General features: G+C 34.5%; 1 protein-coding gene across 3 annotated transcripts in view; it reads left to right on the top strand.

The window, feature by feature from the left end:
* The window catches only part of ATR (ATR checkpoint kinase), a 153,575-nt gene that overhangs the window by 108,094 nt on the left and 27,446 nt on the right, over window positions 1-18,035 (top strand). For all 3 annotated transcript variants that reach the window (XM_077130311.1, XM_077130310.1, XM_077130312.1), the window contains one exon: window positions 9,437-9,579. In XM_077130311.1, the coding sequence (XP_076986426.1) occupies window positions 9,437-9,579 (143 nt within the window). The remainder of the gene's footprint in view (window positions 1-9,436; window positions 9,580-18,035) is intronic.

The raw sequence follows: 18,035 nt of genomic DNA, 5'->3' as shown, positions 1-18,035 counted from the left end.
TAATATTCCCCATGTCTGGTAACCAGTTAAAAATTGCTTTCAATATGAAGAATCAGGAACATGTGACCGATAAAAAGAGAAAAATGAAAAACAGACCCAGAAATAGCACAGATGCTGAAATTAGTAGATAAGGACTTTAAACCAGAAAATACATACCAGGGAGAAAATCCCAACATTAACATGTTAAAATTTTAGAATGTGCAGTGTGCAAAAAAATAGTACAAGACAGACAGGAAATGATGGCCCATCCAAAGGAAGAGGAAAACATACAAAAAAGCAAAGATGAACATGTGAAAATACTAAACAAAGGCTTTTTAAAAATGACCTGAAAAATGCTCAAGGGGTTGAAGGAAAGTACAGAGAGAGAACTAAAGGATATCAAGAATGAGTAATATAAGACTCAAGTAAGGTGCTAAAAATATTAAAAAGGAACCAATAATTAAAATGAAAAATGCTCCAAGAGGGTTTCAAGAGCAGATTGGAGCTGGTAGAGAAAAGAATCAGTGAACATGAAGATAAGACACTTGAAATGAGTCAGACTGAAAAGAAAAAAAGAACTATTAAAGTGAAATAGCCTAAGACTGCTATGGGATACTATCAGGTGCAGCAGTGTATGCATGATGGGAGTCATAGATGAAAAAGAAAGAGAAAGAGGGGCAAAAGGAATAGTCAGAGAAATAATGACAGAAAATTTTCCAAACTTAGCAAAAAGCATGAATAAGAATATCCAAGAATCCCAGAGAACACCAAACAGGATAAACCTGAAGAAAAATACACTTTATCATATATTGATTACACTAATGTACTGGTTTGAAAGGGTTATGTACCCCAGAAAAGCCATGTTTTAATCCTGATCCATCTTGTGAAGGCAGCTGTTTCTTGTAATCCCTATTCAACACTGTAGATTGGAAACTTGATTAGACTGTCTCCATGGAGATGTGACATACCAAATTGTGGGTTTTAACCTTTGATTAGAAGATTTGTCTCCACCCATTCCAGGTGAGTCTTAATTAGTTTATTGGAATCCTTTAAAAGAGAAAACGTTTTGGGAAAAGCTTCAGAGCCATGAGAACCATGAGAGCCCATGCAGCCAGAGACCTTTGGAGATGAAGAAAAATAATGCCCCCAGAGGAGAGAAGCCTGGACAGAAAGCTAGCAGATGTCTCCATGTTTGCCATGTGCCTTTACAGTTGAGAAAGAAACCCTGAACATCACTGGCCTTTCTTACGTGAAAGTAACCTCTTGTTGATGCCTTAATTTGGACATTTCTTTAGCCTTGCTTTAATTTGGACATTTTCATGGCTTTAGAACTATTAACTTGCAACTTAATTCCCCTTTTTAAAAGCCATTCCATTTCTAGTTTATCACATTCTGATGGGTTGCAAACTAAAGAACTTTTTAGATAAAAAGGACAAGAAGAAAGTTCTGAAAGCTATAAGAGCAAAGCAACAAGGGGTTGCTTTGGAGTCCCACTTAGATTGAGTATTGATGTCTCATCCAAAACAGTGGAGGCAAGATGGCAGTGCTGAAGGAAAACAACTGCCAGCCAAGAATTTTGTATCTAGTGAAACTCTCTTTCAAAAATGAGGGGGGAGGTTAAGACATTCTCAGATAAGCAAAATCTGAGGAAGTTCATCACCACTGAACCTGCCTTACAGGCAGTGCTAAAGGGAGTTCTTCATTCTGAAAGAAAACATCACTAGACAGTGGTTCAAAGGAGCATAAAAGAAGTAAATACCTACAGTCAAGTTTACCATTTGGGTAATTATCAAATAATACTGGCCAGTATTACTGTATTGTATTGTTTGGTATGTAACTCTACTTCTTAATTCCTGCAAGTCCTAAAAATGCAAAGGAATAAAAAGTAATGATAAATCTAGGTTTTTGGACATACAGTATACAAAGGTATAAGTGGTAATAGTACAAAAAATGATGGGGGAAGAGGGGATAAAAGAGATGTATATGTGCATGCTACTGAAGTTAAGCTGATATCAAAGCAATTTTAATTGCTATATATTTAGGATGTTAAACTTCAATTCCACAGTAACCTCAAGGAAAATAGATGAAAAACATATCCAGATACAAGTGAGAAGGCACTCAATATGGTACAATACATGCAAATATATATATATAAATAAAAATAAACTTTAATGAAAGGGAGGGGCAGAAAATGTATAAGCCCTACCAAGGCTAAAGAGCAAAATGGCATGACAAAGTCGTGTATTAACAGTAGTGACTGTAAATGGATTTGGCTCTCAATCAAAAGGCAGATTGGCAGAATGGACAGAAAAAAAGCATGACCCAACTATATGCTGTCTGTAGGAGGCTCACCTTAAACTCAAAGATAAAGGTTTTATTCACTGAAATAAAAAAAACTATAACAGAATATGATGAACAGTTGTATGCCAGCAAATTAGATAAACTAGTTAAAGTGGACAAATTCTTAGAAACACACAAGCTACTCACATGAACTCAAGAAGAAATGGAACATCTCAACAGAACAACTGCCTGTACAGAAATTGGATCCGTAATCAAAAAACCTCTTTACAAAAAAGCCCAGAACCAAATGGTTTCACAGCAGAATTCTACCAAATATTCCATGAAGCCTTACCCCAGTTCTGCTCAGAGTCTTCCAAAACATTGAAATGGAGGGTATACACACAAATTCACTCTATGATTCCAATATCACTTTCATACATACCAATACTGGATAAAGATACCACAACAATAGAAAACTACAGACCAATATCTCTTATGACTATAGATGCAAAAATGTCAACAAAATGCTAGCAAACCAAATCCAACAGCATATTAAAAGAATTATACACCTTGACGAAATTGGATTTTTTCCTGGTATGTAAGGTTGGTTCAAGGAAGCACATACTCATCTCAGTTGATGCAGAAAGCCACTTGACAATATATAGCACCCATTCTTGATAAAAACACTTAGAACACTAAGAATGGAAGGAAATTTCCTCAACATGATTAACAATTAATATCCTACTTAGTGATGAAAATCTGAAAAATTTCCTTTTGAGAACAGAAACAAGAATGCCCACTATCACCACTGTTATTCATAATGTATTGGATGTTTTGCTAGAGCATTCAGCAAAAAAGAAAAGTGAAAGGCATCCAGATTGGAAAGAAAGAAGTAAAACATTCCCTATTTGCAAATGATGTGATCCTATATACAAAAAAAAAACCCTGAAAATCTACAGCAAAGCTTCTAGAACAAATAAATGAAACCAGCAAAGTGGCCGAGTACAAGAGCAACACCCCCCAAACCAGTTGTATGATTTTGCTCACAAGCAGTGAGTAATTGGAAGAAGAAATGAAGAAAAAAATTCCATTAACAATAGCAACTAGAATATTCAAATATCTAGGAATAAATCTCACCAAGGATATAAAGGACTTGTACACAGAAAACTTTGCTAAAAGTGTACAAAACATTGCTAAAAGAAATTAAAGAAGACCTAAGTAAATAGAAGGATGTTTCATGTTCATGAATTAGAAGACTCAATATTGTTAACATTTCAGTACTACGCAGAGCAATTTAATCCCACTCAGAATTCCAACAACCTAATTTGCAGAAATGGAAAAGCCAATCAACAAATTCACATGGAAGGGGAAAGGGTCCCAAATAGATAAAGTTATCTTAAAACAGAAAGAAGTTGGAGAAATAACATTTCCCCATCTTAAAACTTCTTAAAATAGCATAGTAATCAAGACAGCATGATACTGGCAGGACAGACATATAGATCAGTGGAATAGATTTGAGTGCTCAGAAATCAACCCTCACATTCATAGTCAATTAATTTTTGAGAAGGTGGCAAGGACCACTCAATTGAGAAAAAATTCTCTTCAATAAATGGTGCTGAGAAAACTGGATCTCCATTTGCAAGGTAAAGGAGGACCCTACCTTACATTTTATACAAAAAGTCAATTCAAAATAGATCAAAAACTTTAATATAAGAGCTAGAGCTATCAAATTCTTAGAAGAAAACAGGGAAACATCTTCAGGATCTTAGGTTAGGCAATGGGCAACAGAAGAAAAAATTAAAATTTTTGTTTCTCAAAGGACTTTATCATGAAGTGAAAGCGCAGCCTACTCAATGGGAGAAAATATTTGAAAACTGCATATCCAGGATATATAAAGAAATCCTTCAACTTATCAACAAAAAGAAAACCCATTTTAAAAATGGGCGTAATACTTGAAGAGACATCTCTTCAAAAAAGATATGCAAATGACCGGAAAGCACATGAGACTCAACATCATTAGTCGTCAGGGAAATGCAAATCAAAACTACAATGAGATACCATTTCATGCCCATTAGAATGACTACTATTAAAATAAATAAATAAATAAGTAAAAAATGTTGGAAAGGATGTGGAGAAATAGGAACGCTCATTCATTGCTTATGGTAATGTAAAAATCACGCAGCCTTTGTAGAAGACTGTTTGGCATTTCCTCAGAAAGCTAAGTATAGAACTACCGTGTGCCTTGACAATCCCACTACTAGATATATACCCAAAAGAATTGAAAGCAGGGGCTCAAAAAGATATTTGCACACCTGTGTTCATAGCAGCATTATTCACTGTTGCCAAAAGGTGGAAGCGACCCAGGTGTCCCTCAACTAGTGACTGGATAAACAAAATGGGGTATATGCACACAGTGTAATGTCATTCAACTGTAAAAAAAGAATGAGGTCCTGATACTTGCGACAACATGGGTGAGCCTTGAATGACCATGTTAAGTGAAATAAGCCAGACACAAAAGGATGAATATTGGAGGTGCAAGGATAGTTCAGTGGTAGAATTCATGCCTGCCATGAGGGAGACCCAGGTTCAATTCCCCATTCATGCACTTCCCAAGAAAAACAAACAAGCAGTACAAATCAAAATTCAACAAATGGGGCTGCAATAACAGGATACGCACATGGGAAAATAATGAAATGTGACCCCACTATTCAGCATACAAAAAAAAAAAGGATCACTATTATATGGTCTTGTATGAAGCAATTAGAATAAGAAAGCTCTTAAGAGTCAGAATCTAGAATGTAGGTCACTGGAGCGGAATGGGGCTAGATTAAGGAATGGGAAGTTAAGGCTTCAAATGTACTGGGTTCCTGTTTGGAATGTTGGAAATGTTTTAGAAATGGATGATGGTAGTGAAAGCACAGCATTGTGAATGCAGTTAATAGCACTGAAATACAGATCTGAATATGATTAAAAGGGGAAATGTTTGTATATATGGTAACAGGATAAAAAGTGTTTAAAAAAAATCTATGAAATTACACTACACAGTGAATCCTGAGTTAAACTAAAGACTTTAATTAATAGTATAGTTATTAAAATGTACTATCATCAATTATCACGTTATACACCAGTGCAAGGTGTTTTTGGTGGTGAGGTAGTATTTTATGTGTAATTGTTCTGTAAACCCGCCTCTCTAAGAAAAAAATAGTTAATATATACCTATGATATGAACAAACCATTCCGTTCCTAGATGTTTATCCAAAAGAAATAAAATGGGATTGACAGAAGATTAGATGCTGTGAAAGTAAAGTTCCATGAACTTGTATATAAACTTCAAATTGCCAGAGAAACAACAAATTGAAGTAGAGAGAGGAAAAAAAAGGCTGAAAACAATTAATAAAAACCAAGTGCCTTAATTACTTGTGAGATCATACAAAGCAGTCAATATACATGTGTTTAGAGTCTCACAAGGAGAGGGGAAAATTGGGGGGGCAAAAAATACTTTAAATAAATGTAAAACAACATACAGTAGAATATCAACAAAATAAATGTTATTTGAAAAGACCAATAAAAATTGGTAAACCTCTTCTGAGATTAATCAACTATAAAACAGAAAAACATAAATAATTAGTGTCTGGAATGAATAAAGGACAGTTATTACTAACTCTATAGATATTATCAGCAGCATGAGAGAATATGAACATTCTTGGAGCAACAAATTTGAAAATTTCTAAATGGACAAATTCCTAGAAAAATAAAATTTAGCAAACTTGATGTAAGGAAAATAGAAAATCTTGATAGTCCTCTAACTGTTAAAGCGATTAAACACCTTACCACAAAGATAATTCCAGGGTTACTTGACTTTACTTTCAAGTTCTGCCAAATACTTTGAAAAGAAATAGCAATATTTTTCAAACTCTATACCAGAGAACAGGAAAAGATGAAACATTTCCCAGCTTGTTTTAGGGAATCAGTATAACCTTAATATCAAAACCTAACATGAACCTTCCAAGAAAAATAAAATTACAGTCCAATCTCCCACAGTCCTACACAGAATATTTTGATTAAGTTAAGTTTATTCCAGGAATTGAAGGTTGGTCCATCATATGAAAACTAATTAATACAATTCACCACATTAGTGGAATAAAGGAGATAAATCATATGGTCAACTCAATGCATACAGAAAAACCACTTGATAAAATGTACTATCCATTCATGATTAAAAACTCTTGGCAAGTTAGGGGCAGGCCACGGTGACTCAGCAACCAAGAATGCTCGCCTGCCATGCCAGAGGACCCGGGTTCAATTCCCGGTGCCTGCCCATGTTAAAAAAAAAAAAAAAAAGACTCTTAGCAAGTTAGGAAAAGAAGAGAAAATCACATGCCAAATAAAGAGTAGCTATAAAGAGTGTACAACTTCCTACTGTAGTCAACAGTAGAATGTTGAAGGTTTTCCCTTTGAGATTGGGCGTGAGACAGGGATACCCACTATCACCGTGGATATTAAACATTACCGAAGAAGAGATACAAGGTTTGGGAAAAAAGTTTATTAATTGGAGATGGTATGATTATGTATGTTATAAACTCAAAGGCTATAAGTAAATTATTAAAAATACTGGATTTACAATTCAGGATGATAATGTAAAATAGAGAGGATTAGATCTTTTCAATAACTAATGTGTCATTTGGAAATTTATAGGAAAACAAACGTAATCCGTTATTCACATCATAGATAAAAAGTAATTCCAAATTGATTATATATCTAAATATGAAAGTGATAGATCTAAATATGAAAAGTGAAAAATAAGCTTCTAGGACAGTGCCAGTGGCTCAGTGGCAGAATTTCTTGCCTGCCATGCCAGAAACCTGGGTTCGATTCCCAGTACCTGTCCATTTAAAAAAAAAGCGTCTAAAAGAAAATATTCTAGAAGAATATTTTCAATCTGTATCGTCGGTCATAATTTCTTAAACAGGCAAAAAAGCACTAACCATGTAAAAAATAATTGATGAGTGTCACTACATTAAAATTAAGAACTATGTTCATCAAAAAATAAAATTCTGAGCATAAAGGCAAGCCCCAGAGTGGGAGACAATATTGTAGCACATGTAAATGTTAAAAGGCTCAGGTCCAGAATATAATCAGAACTCCTAAAAGTCAATAAGAAAAACACAGGCAAAATGTAAAACTTGACTTCACAAATGTAAATGTATATATGACAAGGAAAGAAATTTAAACATTCAATGTAGTAGACTGGGCATATGCAAATTTTGAAAATTGTGAGATACCACTCTACACCTACCAGAATGGCTAAAATTTGAAAGATTAACTATTCTAAATGTTGGAAAGACTATAGAGCAATTAGAACTCTTTTACCGTGCTCCTGAAAATATAAATTTGTATTACCATTTTGGAAAACAGTTTGGCATTATCTGCTAAAGGTGACAGTAGCATGTACTGTGACCTAGCCATTTTACTAATACTCAACATGTCCCCCTGAGACATGAACAAAATGTATTTAAACTGAAAGTATAAATCGTGGCATATTCTTATAATGGAATATCATATAGTATGAAATCTAACAAACCAAAGTTATATGCAATAATTTGGATTATTCTCACAAACATAACATTGAGTGAAAGAAGTCAGTTACAAAATAATATATACAGTATGATTCCATGTATAGAAAGTTCAAAAATGGGTTAAACAATGCTATTGTATTGGAAATCAAGATAGTAATTATTTTTATGCAAGGGGGTAGAATTAGTGATAGGGAAGGGGCTCCAGTTTCTGGAGTTCCAGTATGGAAATGATCATTGTGTGATAACTGATCACATAAAAGTACACATAAAACATGTTGATGAAACAAGCCTGGAGAATGTCTTTTTGAAAGAAACCTTAATATTTTCCTTTTTTTCTTTGCCCCTCCTGAGTGTATGGGAGCCTTGTCCCTGTGGCAAGTGGGGCAGATAATCCCAGCATCTCATCTGTTCCACACATCTAGTCATATCATTCTGTCCTCTATCCACAGGCAGATTTGTGCCTGTAGGGTCTCAAGGTTTTATTCAAAGGACGCTCAAGTTTATTTAAGGTTCCACGTCTACGTTATGTTCTAAAACTTGATAAGATTAAAAGTGGAATTTCATTTCAAAAACAATTTTTTTTGTTCAGCCATTTTATGTTGTATTTTCCATCACATTTCAAATACTATTAGAAAGTAACATATTACATGAATATTTAGACGGCAAGAAAAGGGTGAGTGCAATGATAAAAGACCAAACAAGCATGGTTGTTTTCTTCTGAGAAAAATCAGAAGATTGTGTTATCACGGATTACAAGGGAAGAAAATGTTTCCAGAAGGAAGTAGAGTGGACAAAAGAAGCAGATGCCAAAGAGAGTTCAAATGAAATCAGAATTGGAAAGAATCTCTTGCATTCAAGATGCTACTTTAATTCAAGATGCTCCACCACTTTAATGGAGTGGTAAAGCTTGAAGCCCAAAAGTAATAGTTTCAGGAATGAATGTAAAGTTAAGAATTCTTTTTATTAGCCTAACTGTGAATAAGTGGAGACAAAAGGCAATAACTTTTGGGGGAATTTGAAGAAAACTAAGAAATATGATTTTTAAAACCATAATTTTATGCTTTGAAAATCCTGTCCTCTTCAGAAATTTGATATTTTACTTTCATTGAGGATTTTTTTTTTTTTTTGGCATGGGCAGGCTCCAGGAATCGAACCCAGGTCTCTGGCATGGCGGATGAGAATTCTTCCGCTGAGCCACCATCATACCGCCTTCGCTGAGGATTTTTATAATCCCTTTTACATATACAAATACACATAAACCCATATAAAAATATCTTAATCCATCTGAAAATTATTTTGATATATAAAGTGATTATATACTTGGAATTTTCCTCCCCTAAATTGCAAATTAATTATCCTAACACATTTCATGTTGACCCATGGACAACCCACCAGAACCAACTAGCCATTCTGAGGAGACTCGTATAAGAAAGAGAAGAAAATAGCTATTCCGTATCAACATCCAAGTGTCAGTTTGCCTTTGACCTTGCCCAGTCTTAGACATGGGTGGCATAGTTTGATTCCTAATCATATTCTCATGTTATACTTCCCAACAAAGTCGAGAAGTTTTGTAAGTGAATATCCTGTGTTCTCCTGTACAGGATGTGACTTTGTTCCTGCCAGAGTGGGAAGATGGGCATTTCTACCTTGCCAAGTACTATGACAAATTGATGCCCATGGTCACAGACAACAAAATGGAGAAGCAGGGTGATCTCATCCGATATATAGTCCTTCATTTTGGAAGGTGAGTGTGAGAACTGGCATATTTGCTGATTAAAAACATTAAGTGATTTATCAAGTAATAAAACATAAAAAACATTTTATTATCATATTGAAGATGTTCTCTGCTTGACATTGATTGACTCTATCACCCTATATAAGATTAAATGTTTTCTCTATACAATTTCTTCTCTGCTTTTAAAAATTACTCTTTTAGTGGGAAAAGTGTTATATGCTTTTATTTTTTAAAATTCAGCAGTGTCATGAATGTACAATAAATTTAAATGTCCTTCCCATTCCATATCCTCATTTCCTGAATCATCCTCCCTAGAACTCCAAGAGACCCAAATTCTAATATATTTAATGGTTATATTTAATTGCTAGGAAATATATAATTCCAGTCCCTTCTGCAAAGTAGTGTACGTGAAAATTATTCTGAAATTAGACTTGTAAAAAGATCTTATCTCTAAACTAGTGAAGAGCTGGAAAAAAAACATTTGATTTCATGTTTTAGTATGATAGTCAAATAACATGTTTCCTCATGCCTACTCTTTATTTTCATAAATTATTACTTCCTAAGAATAATGAATGACAAAGACAGTACTGGAAAATTTACAAATATGTGGGAACTAAACAGTACACTTTAAAGCAACCAGTGTGTCAAAGAAGAAATCATAAGGGAAATTAGGCAATATATTGAGAAATGAAAATGAGACTACAACATACCAAAACTCTTGGGGTACAGCAGAATCTCAGAAGGAAATTTTTAGCTATAAATGGAGTGCACATAGACCCAAAATGAGCAGAAGAAGGAAATAAAGTTTAGAATGGTGATAAAATTAACTAGAGAATAGAAAAACATTAGAATCACTAAAACCGAAAGTTGGTCCTTTGTAAAGATAATATTGACAAAACTTCAGCTAGACTGAAGAAGAGCAAAAGAGAAAGAAGGCAAATAGAAATCAGAAATGAAAGGGCTGTCATTACTACTAAACTTACAGAAATAAAATAGATTTTAAGGATTTATGAACAATGGTAGACCATCTAATTAGACAACCTAGATGAAATGTACAAATTCTTAGAAATGCACAAATTATCTAAACTGATTCAAGAAGAAATAGAACACCTTTGTAGACCATTAGCAAGAGATTGAATCAGTAGTGAACAGACTCCCAACAAAGAGAAGTCCAGGACCAAATGGCTTAACTGGTGAATTTTACCAAACATTCAAAGAAGAATTAATACTAGCCCTTCTCAAAGTCTTCCAGAATTGTAGAATAGGGGGTACTTCTAATCCATGCCATGAGACCAGCCTCACCGAAATCTGATACAAATATCACCAGAAAAAAAAAAGGCAGACCAGTATCCCTTACAAATATACACACAAAAATCCTCAACAAATATTAGCAACCTGAATCCAACTGCACATTAAAATAATTTTACACCATGATCAAGTAGGAATTATCCCAGGAAAGCAAAGGTGATTTAATACAAGATAATCAATGTAATACTCCACAGTAAATTAAATGTGGAGTAAATGAAAACCTCTGTGCATGAAAGGACATTACCAAGGAAGTGAAAACATACCCAGTAAAATGAGAGAAAATATTTGGAAACTATGTATTTGATAAGGGTTCATTATCCAGTATATATAAATAACTCCAACAACTCAATGACAAGATACAAGTAACTCAAAATGGGTAAAGGACTTGAATAGATATTTCTCCAAAGATATACACATGGTCAGTAAACACAGAAAAGATGCTGAATGTCACTGGCCACGAGGTAAATGAAATTCAAAAGCATATCACATCCTCTAGAGATGGCTACTTTTTAAGAAGGGAAAATAGCAAGGTGCTGACAGGATCAGGAAAAATAGGATCCCTTCTGCCTTGTTGGTGGAAATGTAAAATGGTGCAGCCACTATCTAAAACAATTTGATGGTTCCTCAGTTTAAACATAGTGCTACCATTTGACCTGGCAATCCCACTTCTAAGTATATGCTCAAAGGAATTGAAAGCAGAGACTCAGACAGATATTTGTACTATAATGTTCATAAGACTTTATGCTTATGCTTTATTTTAAATTTCTTGAACTTAATAATGGTACCTGAGGTGTTTACATAAGTGAGTATCCTTGTTCTTAGGAAATATACATGGAAGCATTAAGTATTCCAGGAGCATGATGTATACAACCCACTCTTGAATGTTTAGAAACAGACAGATGGATAGATGAACAGATAGATGAAGAGACAGAATGATACAGCAAATCACAAAGTGTTAGCTATTGGTGGATCTGGGAATCTGGGCAGGGTTTTGTTATGTTAGGTTTTGTATTATTTTTGTAAGTATCATGTAAATTTCATTATTCCAAAATAAAATTTTATTTAAGAAAAGAATTAATGACATTTCTTTCATTATCTTTAATTAATACTACACTATTGCTTTACATTGAAGGATAACTTACTTTAGAGCAATAAATCTATCTTAAGTTGGATATTAAGTAATTTGACTTGATATCTTCAGGAACTAAAGCAATACATGTTGGTCAGAGATGTTAGGATAGCAAGATTTGGCCAAGCCTTTCTTCCCCCCAAAAATTTCAATTTTTATAAAATCCATACAGATTTTATTAATGATTATAAATGACTTGTTGTTGAAGCAGAATTTCTGGCATTTTGACATTTTGAAATGGGACCATAGGTAGAGGAGAATTAGTAAATGCATTTTTTATTTTCTAAAATGAGTAATAGCTTTTATTTGCTCTTCATTCTTAATATGAATCATGTACCTTGTTACATAGCATTTACTATATTTCTTTTCAAATATGGAATTATTTAGAGACCTCTATAAAAAATGTTTTAAGTATTTTAGGAGATTTTTTTTTTAAACATAACAACATAGAAACATGAACATTCTTACTATATGATCATTCCATTCTTGGTATATAATCAATAACTCACAATTTCATCACATAGTTTTTGTATTCATCACAATGATCATTTCTTAGAACACTTGCATCAATTCAGAAAAAGAAATAAAAAGAAAAAAATTCATACATACCATACCCTTACCCCTCCCTCTTATCGATTGCTAGTTTTTCCATCTACCCAATGTTTTAACCTTTATTTTCCCTATTTTTTTCTATACCCTTTATCACTTCCTTTCCTTGGTCACTAGCATTTCAATATGCTAAATTTAATTTAACATTTGTTCCTCTATTATTTATTTATTTTCAATCCATATGTTTTACTCATCTGTCCATACTGTAGATAAAAGGAGCCTCAGACACAAGGTTTTCACAATCACACAGTCACATTGCGAAAGCGATATTATTATACAATCATCTTCAAGAAACATGGCTACTGGAACACAGCGTTACATTTTCAGGCACTTCCCTCCAGCCTCTCCATTATGCCTTAATAAAATTATTCATAAATTATGCATAAGAATAAACTCCAGGATAACCTCTTGACTGTTTGAAATCTCTCAGCATTGACACTTTATTTTGTCTCATTTCTCTCTTCCCCCTTTTGGTCTAGAAGGTTTTCTCAGTTCCTTGATGCTCAGTCCCAGCTCATTCTAGGATTTCTATCCCATGTTGCCAGGAAGATTTTAGGTCCCAGGTAGAGATGGGGGAGGGCAGTGAGTTTACTTGTGTTGCCTGAGAGAGAGAGGCCACATCTGAGCAACAAAAGAGGTTCTCCTGGGGGCAACTCTTAGGCCTAGCCTATCCTTTGCGGGGATAAGTTTCGTATGAACAAACCCCAAGATTGAGGGCTTGACCTATTGCTTTTGTTGTCCCACTTCTTGTGAGAATATCAGGAATTCTCCACTTGGGAAGGTTGAATTTTCACCCTTTCTCGCCATTCCCCCAAGGAAACTATGCAAATACTTTTTCATTCATTGTTCAAATCACTCTGGAATTTATCGGGGCATCACTCTGGACAAACCTACAAAATCTCATGCCCTACTCAAGGTTCCATGTACTTAAGGTGTTCAATTAAACTGTCCACATAAGTTATATTAGGAAATGCACTAGTCAGATTATAAATTTTGCACAAATAAACATTATTTGCTTTAACCTTGCAATAAGTTAAAGTTTTAAAATATGAATTACCATCTATTTTCAGCACCCTGCAATATTGACATTCCTTTGTTGTTCCTCATGCAAAAACGCTTTTTAATTTGTACATTTAGTCACTATCTTTGTACATTCTAGGCATTCTTAGATTATACCATCTCAGTCCTTATTGTCTGTCTTTCCTTCTGATTTCATTTGTGTCCCCAGCCCTCCTCCCTCTATCAGTCTCACATTCTACTTCATTCAGTGTACTAACATTATTGTATTACAGTTAAGTGGTATTGTGCTATCCATTTCTGAGTTTTTAAAATCAGTCCTGTTGCACAATCTGTATCCCTTCAGCTCCAGTTACCCAATATCTAGCCTATTTCTATCTCCTGATGACCTCTGTTCTTAGCTGAAATTCTCCAAGTTCATTCACTAATGTTAGTTCATATCAGTGAGACCATACAGTATTTTTCCTTTTGTTTCTGGCTAATTTCACTCAACGTAATGTCCTCAAGGTCCATCCATGTTGTTACATACTTTATAACTTTATTCTGTCTTACAGCAGCAGAATAGTCCATCATATGTATATATTGCAGCTTGTTTAGCCACTTGTCTGTTGATGGACATTTGGACTGTTTCCATCTCTTAGCAATTGTAAATAATGCTGCTATAAACATTGGTGTGCAAATGTCCGTTTGTGTCCTTGCCCACATGTCCTCTGAGTCGATACCTAGTAATGGCATTCCTGGGTCATATGGCAATTCTATATTTAGCTTCCTAAGGACCCGCCAAATTGCCTTCCACAGCAGTTGTACCATTTGTCATTCCTACCAACAGTGGATAAGTGTGCCTCTTTCTCCACATCCTCTCCAGCACTTGTCATTTTCTGTTTTATTGATAATGGCCATTCTGGTGGGTGTGAGATATCTCATTGTGGTTTTGATTTGCATTTCCCTAATAGCCAGGGAAGTTAAGTATCTTTCATGTGCCTTTTGGCCATTTGTATTTCCTCTTCTGAGAAGTGTCTTTTCATTTCTTTTGCCCATTCTGTAATTGGGTTATTTGTCTTTTTGTTGAGTTGAACAATTTCTTTATATATTCTGAATACTAGACCTTTATCTGATATGTTGTTTCCAAATATTGTCTCCCATTGTATAGGCTGTCCTCCTACTTTCTTGACAAAGTTCTTTGATGCACAAAAGTATTTAATTTTGAGAAGTCCCCTTTATTTATTTATTTCTTCAATGTTCATGCTTTGGGTGTAAGATCTAGGATACCACCTTCTATTATAAGATTTATAAGATATTTCCCTACATTTTCTTCTAAAAGTTTTATGGTCTTAGATCTAATGTTTAGGTCTTTGATCCATTTTGAGTTAATTTTTGTATAGGGTTAATTTTGGTATAAGGTGTGAGATATGGATCCTCTTTCATTCTTTTGCATGTGGATATCCAGTTCTCTAGGCATCATTTATTGAAGAGACTGTTCTGTCCCAGGTGACTTGGCTTGACTGCCTTATCAAAGATCACTTGTCCATAGATGAGAGGTTCTACATCTGAACAATCTATTTGATTCCATTGGTCACTATATCTATCTTTATGCCAGTACCATGCTGTTTTGACCACTGAAGCTTCATAATACGCCTTAAGGTCAGGTTGTATGAGACCTCTGACTTCATTTTTCTTTCTCAGGATATTTTTAGCTATTCAGGGTATGCTGCCTTTCCAGATAAATTTGGTTATTGGTTTTTCTATGTCTGAAAAGTAAGTTTTGGGATTTTAATTGGTATTGCATTGAATCTGTAAATTGATTTAGGTAGAATTGACATCTTAAGTATGTTTAGTCTTCTGATCCATGAACACAGTATGCCCTTCCATTTATTTAGTTCTTCTGTGAATTCTTGTAGCAATTTCTTTTAGTTTTCTTTCTATAGGTCTTTTATAACCTTAGTTAAATTTATTCTTAAATATTTTATTCTTTTGGTTGCAATTGTAAATGGAATTTTTTCTTGATTTCCCCCTCTGATTGTTCATTACTAGTGTATAGAAACACTACAGATTTTTGAGTGTTGATCTTGTAACCTGCCACTTTGCTGTATCATTTATTAGCTCTAGTAGTTTTGCTGTGACTTTTTCAGGGTTTTCAACATATAGTGTCATATCATCTGCAAACAGGGAGAGTTTTACTTCTTCCTTTCCAATTTTGATGCCTTGTATTTCTTTTTTCTTGACTAATTGCTCTGGCTAGAACTTCCAATACAATGTTGAAAACAGTGGTGATAGTGGACATCCATGTCTTATTCCTGATCTTAGGGGGAAAGTTTTCATTTTTTCTCCTTTGAGGATGATGTTAATTGTGGGTTTTTCCTATATTCCCTTTATCATGTTGAGGAAGTTCCCTTGTATTCCTATCCTTAGGAGTGTTTTCAACAAGAAAGGGTGTTGAATTTTGTCACATGCCTTTTCTGCATCAATTGAGATGATCATGTGGTTTTTCTGCTTTGATTTGTTGATATCAATTATTAACAAATAAATAATTATTAATTAACATTACATTAATTAATTTTCTTGTGTTGAACCATCCTTGCATACTGGGATGGATCCTACTTGGCCATAGTGTATAATTCTTTTAATGTGCTGCTGGATTCAATTTGTAAGAATTTTGTTGAGGATTTTGCATCTGTATTCATTAGAGAGCTTGGCCTGTAGTTTTCTTTTCTTGTAGTATGTTTGTCTGGCTTTCTGGCTTTGGTATAAGAGTGATGTTGGCTTCATAGAATGAATTAGGTAGCTGTATTAGTTAGGGTTCTCTAGAGGAACAGAATCAACAGGGAACACTTGCAAATATACAATTTATAAAAGCGTCTCATGTGACCGTAGGAACACAAAGTCCAAAATCCACAGGGCAGGCTGTGAATCCAGTGATTCCGATGGAGGGTCTGGATGAACTCCACAGGAGAGTTTCACCAGCTGAAGCAGGAAGAGAGCCTGTCTCTTCTGAATCCTCCTTAAAAGGCTTCCAGTGATTAGATTAAGCATCACTCATTACAGAAGACACTCCCCTTGGCTGATTACAAATGGAATCAGCTGTGGATACAACTGAAATGATCATGATTTAATTCTACGAAATGTCTTCATTACAACAGACAGGACAGCACTTGACCAACCAGACAAACAGATACCACCGCTTGGCCAAGTTGACACATAAACCTGACCATGACAGTAGCCTTCCCTCCTCTTCAGTTTTTTTGAAGAGTTTGAACAGGGTTGATACTAATTCCTTGTTGAATGTTTGGTAGAAGTCACATGTGAAACCATCTGGTCCTGGACTTTTCTTTTTTTGGGAGCTTCTTAATGACTGATTCAGTTTCTTTACTTGTGATTGGTTTGTTGAGGTTGTCTATTTCTTCTCAGGTCAATATTGGTTGTTCATGCCTTTCTAGGAAGTTGTCCATTTCATCTACATTATCTAGTTTATTAGCATAAAGTTGTTCATAGTATCCTCTCATTACCTCCTTTATTTCTTCGGGGTCAGTGATTATGTCTCCTCTTCCATTTCTGATTTTATTTATTTGCATCCTCTTCTTTTTGTCAACCTCGCTAAGGGTCCATCAATCTTATTTTCTCATAGAACCAACTTCTAGTTTTATTGATTTTCTCAATTGTTTTCATGTTCTCAGTTTCATTTATTTCTGTTCTGATCTTCGTTATTTCTTTCCTTTTGTTTGTTTTGGGGTTAATTTGCTGTTCTTTCTGTAGTTCTTCCACGTGGATTAATTCCTCGATTTTTGTTCTTCTTTTTTGATATAGACATTTAGGGCAGTAAATTTCCGTCTTAGCACTGCCTTTGCTGCATTCCATGAATTTTGATATGTTGTGTTTTTATTTTCATTTGCTTCAAGATATTTACTGATTTCTCTTGTAATATCTTCCTTGACACACTGGTTGTTTAAAAGTGTGTTGTTGAGCCTCCATATATTTGTGAATTTTCTGGCCCTCTGCCTATTATTGATTTCCAACTTCATTCCTTTATTATCTGAGAAAGCATTTTGTATGATTTCAGTCTTTTTAAATTTATTGAGACTTGCTTTTTGACCCAGCATATGGTCTAGCCTTGAGAATGATGTTTGACTGCTTGAGAAAACCGTTTATCCTGCTGTTGTAGTGTGTAATGTTCTATAAATGTCTGTTAAGTCTAGTTCATTTATTGTAGTATTCAAAATCTCTGTTTCTTTATTGATCCTCTGTCTAGATATTCTAGACATTGGTCAGAGCAGGGAATTGAAGTCTCCAGCTGTTATGGTAGATGTGTCTATTTCTCTTTTCAATGTTTTCAGCGTTTGCCTCATGTACTTTGGAGCAATGTGGCTCAGTGCATAAATATTTATGATTTTTATGTCTTCTTGTTGAA

This window comes from Tamandua tetradactyla, chromosome 15 (assembly GCF_023851605.1).
Source record: "Tamandua tetradactyla isolate mTamTet1 chromosome 15, mTamTet1.pri, whole genome shotgun sequence".
NCBI classification, from domain to species: Eukaryota; Metazoa; Chordata; class Mammalia; order Pilosa; family Myrmecophagidae; genus Tamandua; species Tamandua tetradactyla.
Note: the sequence above shows the minus strand (reverse complement) of the source record. Positions and strands in the feature narration are given on the sequence as shown.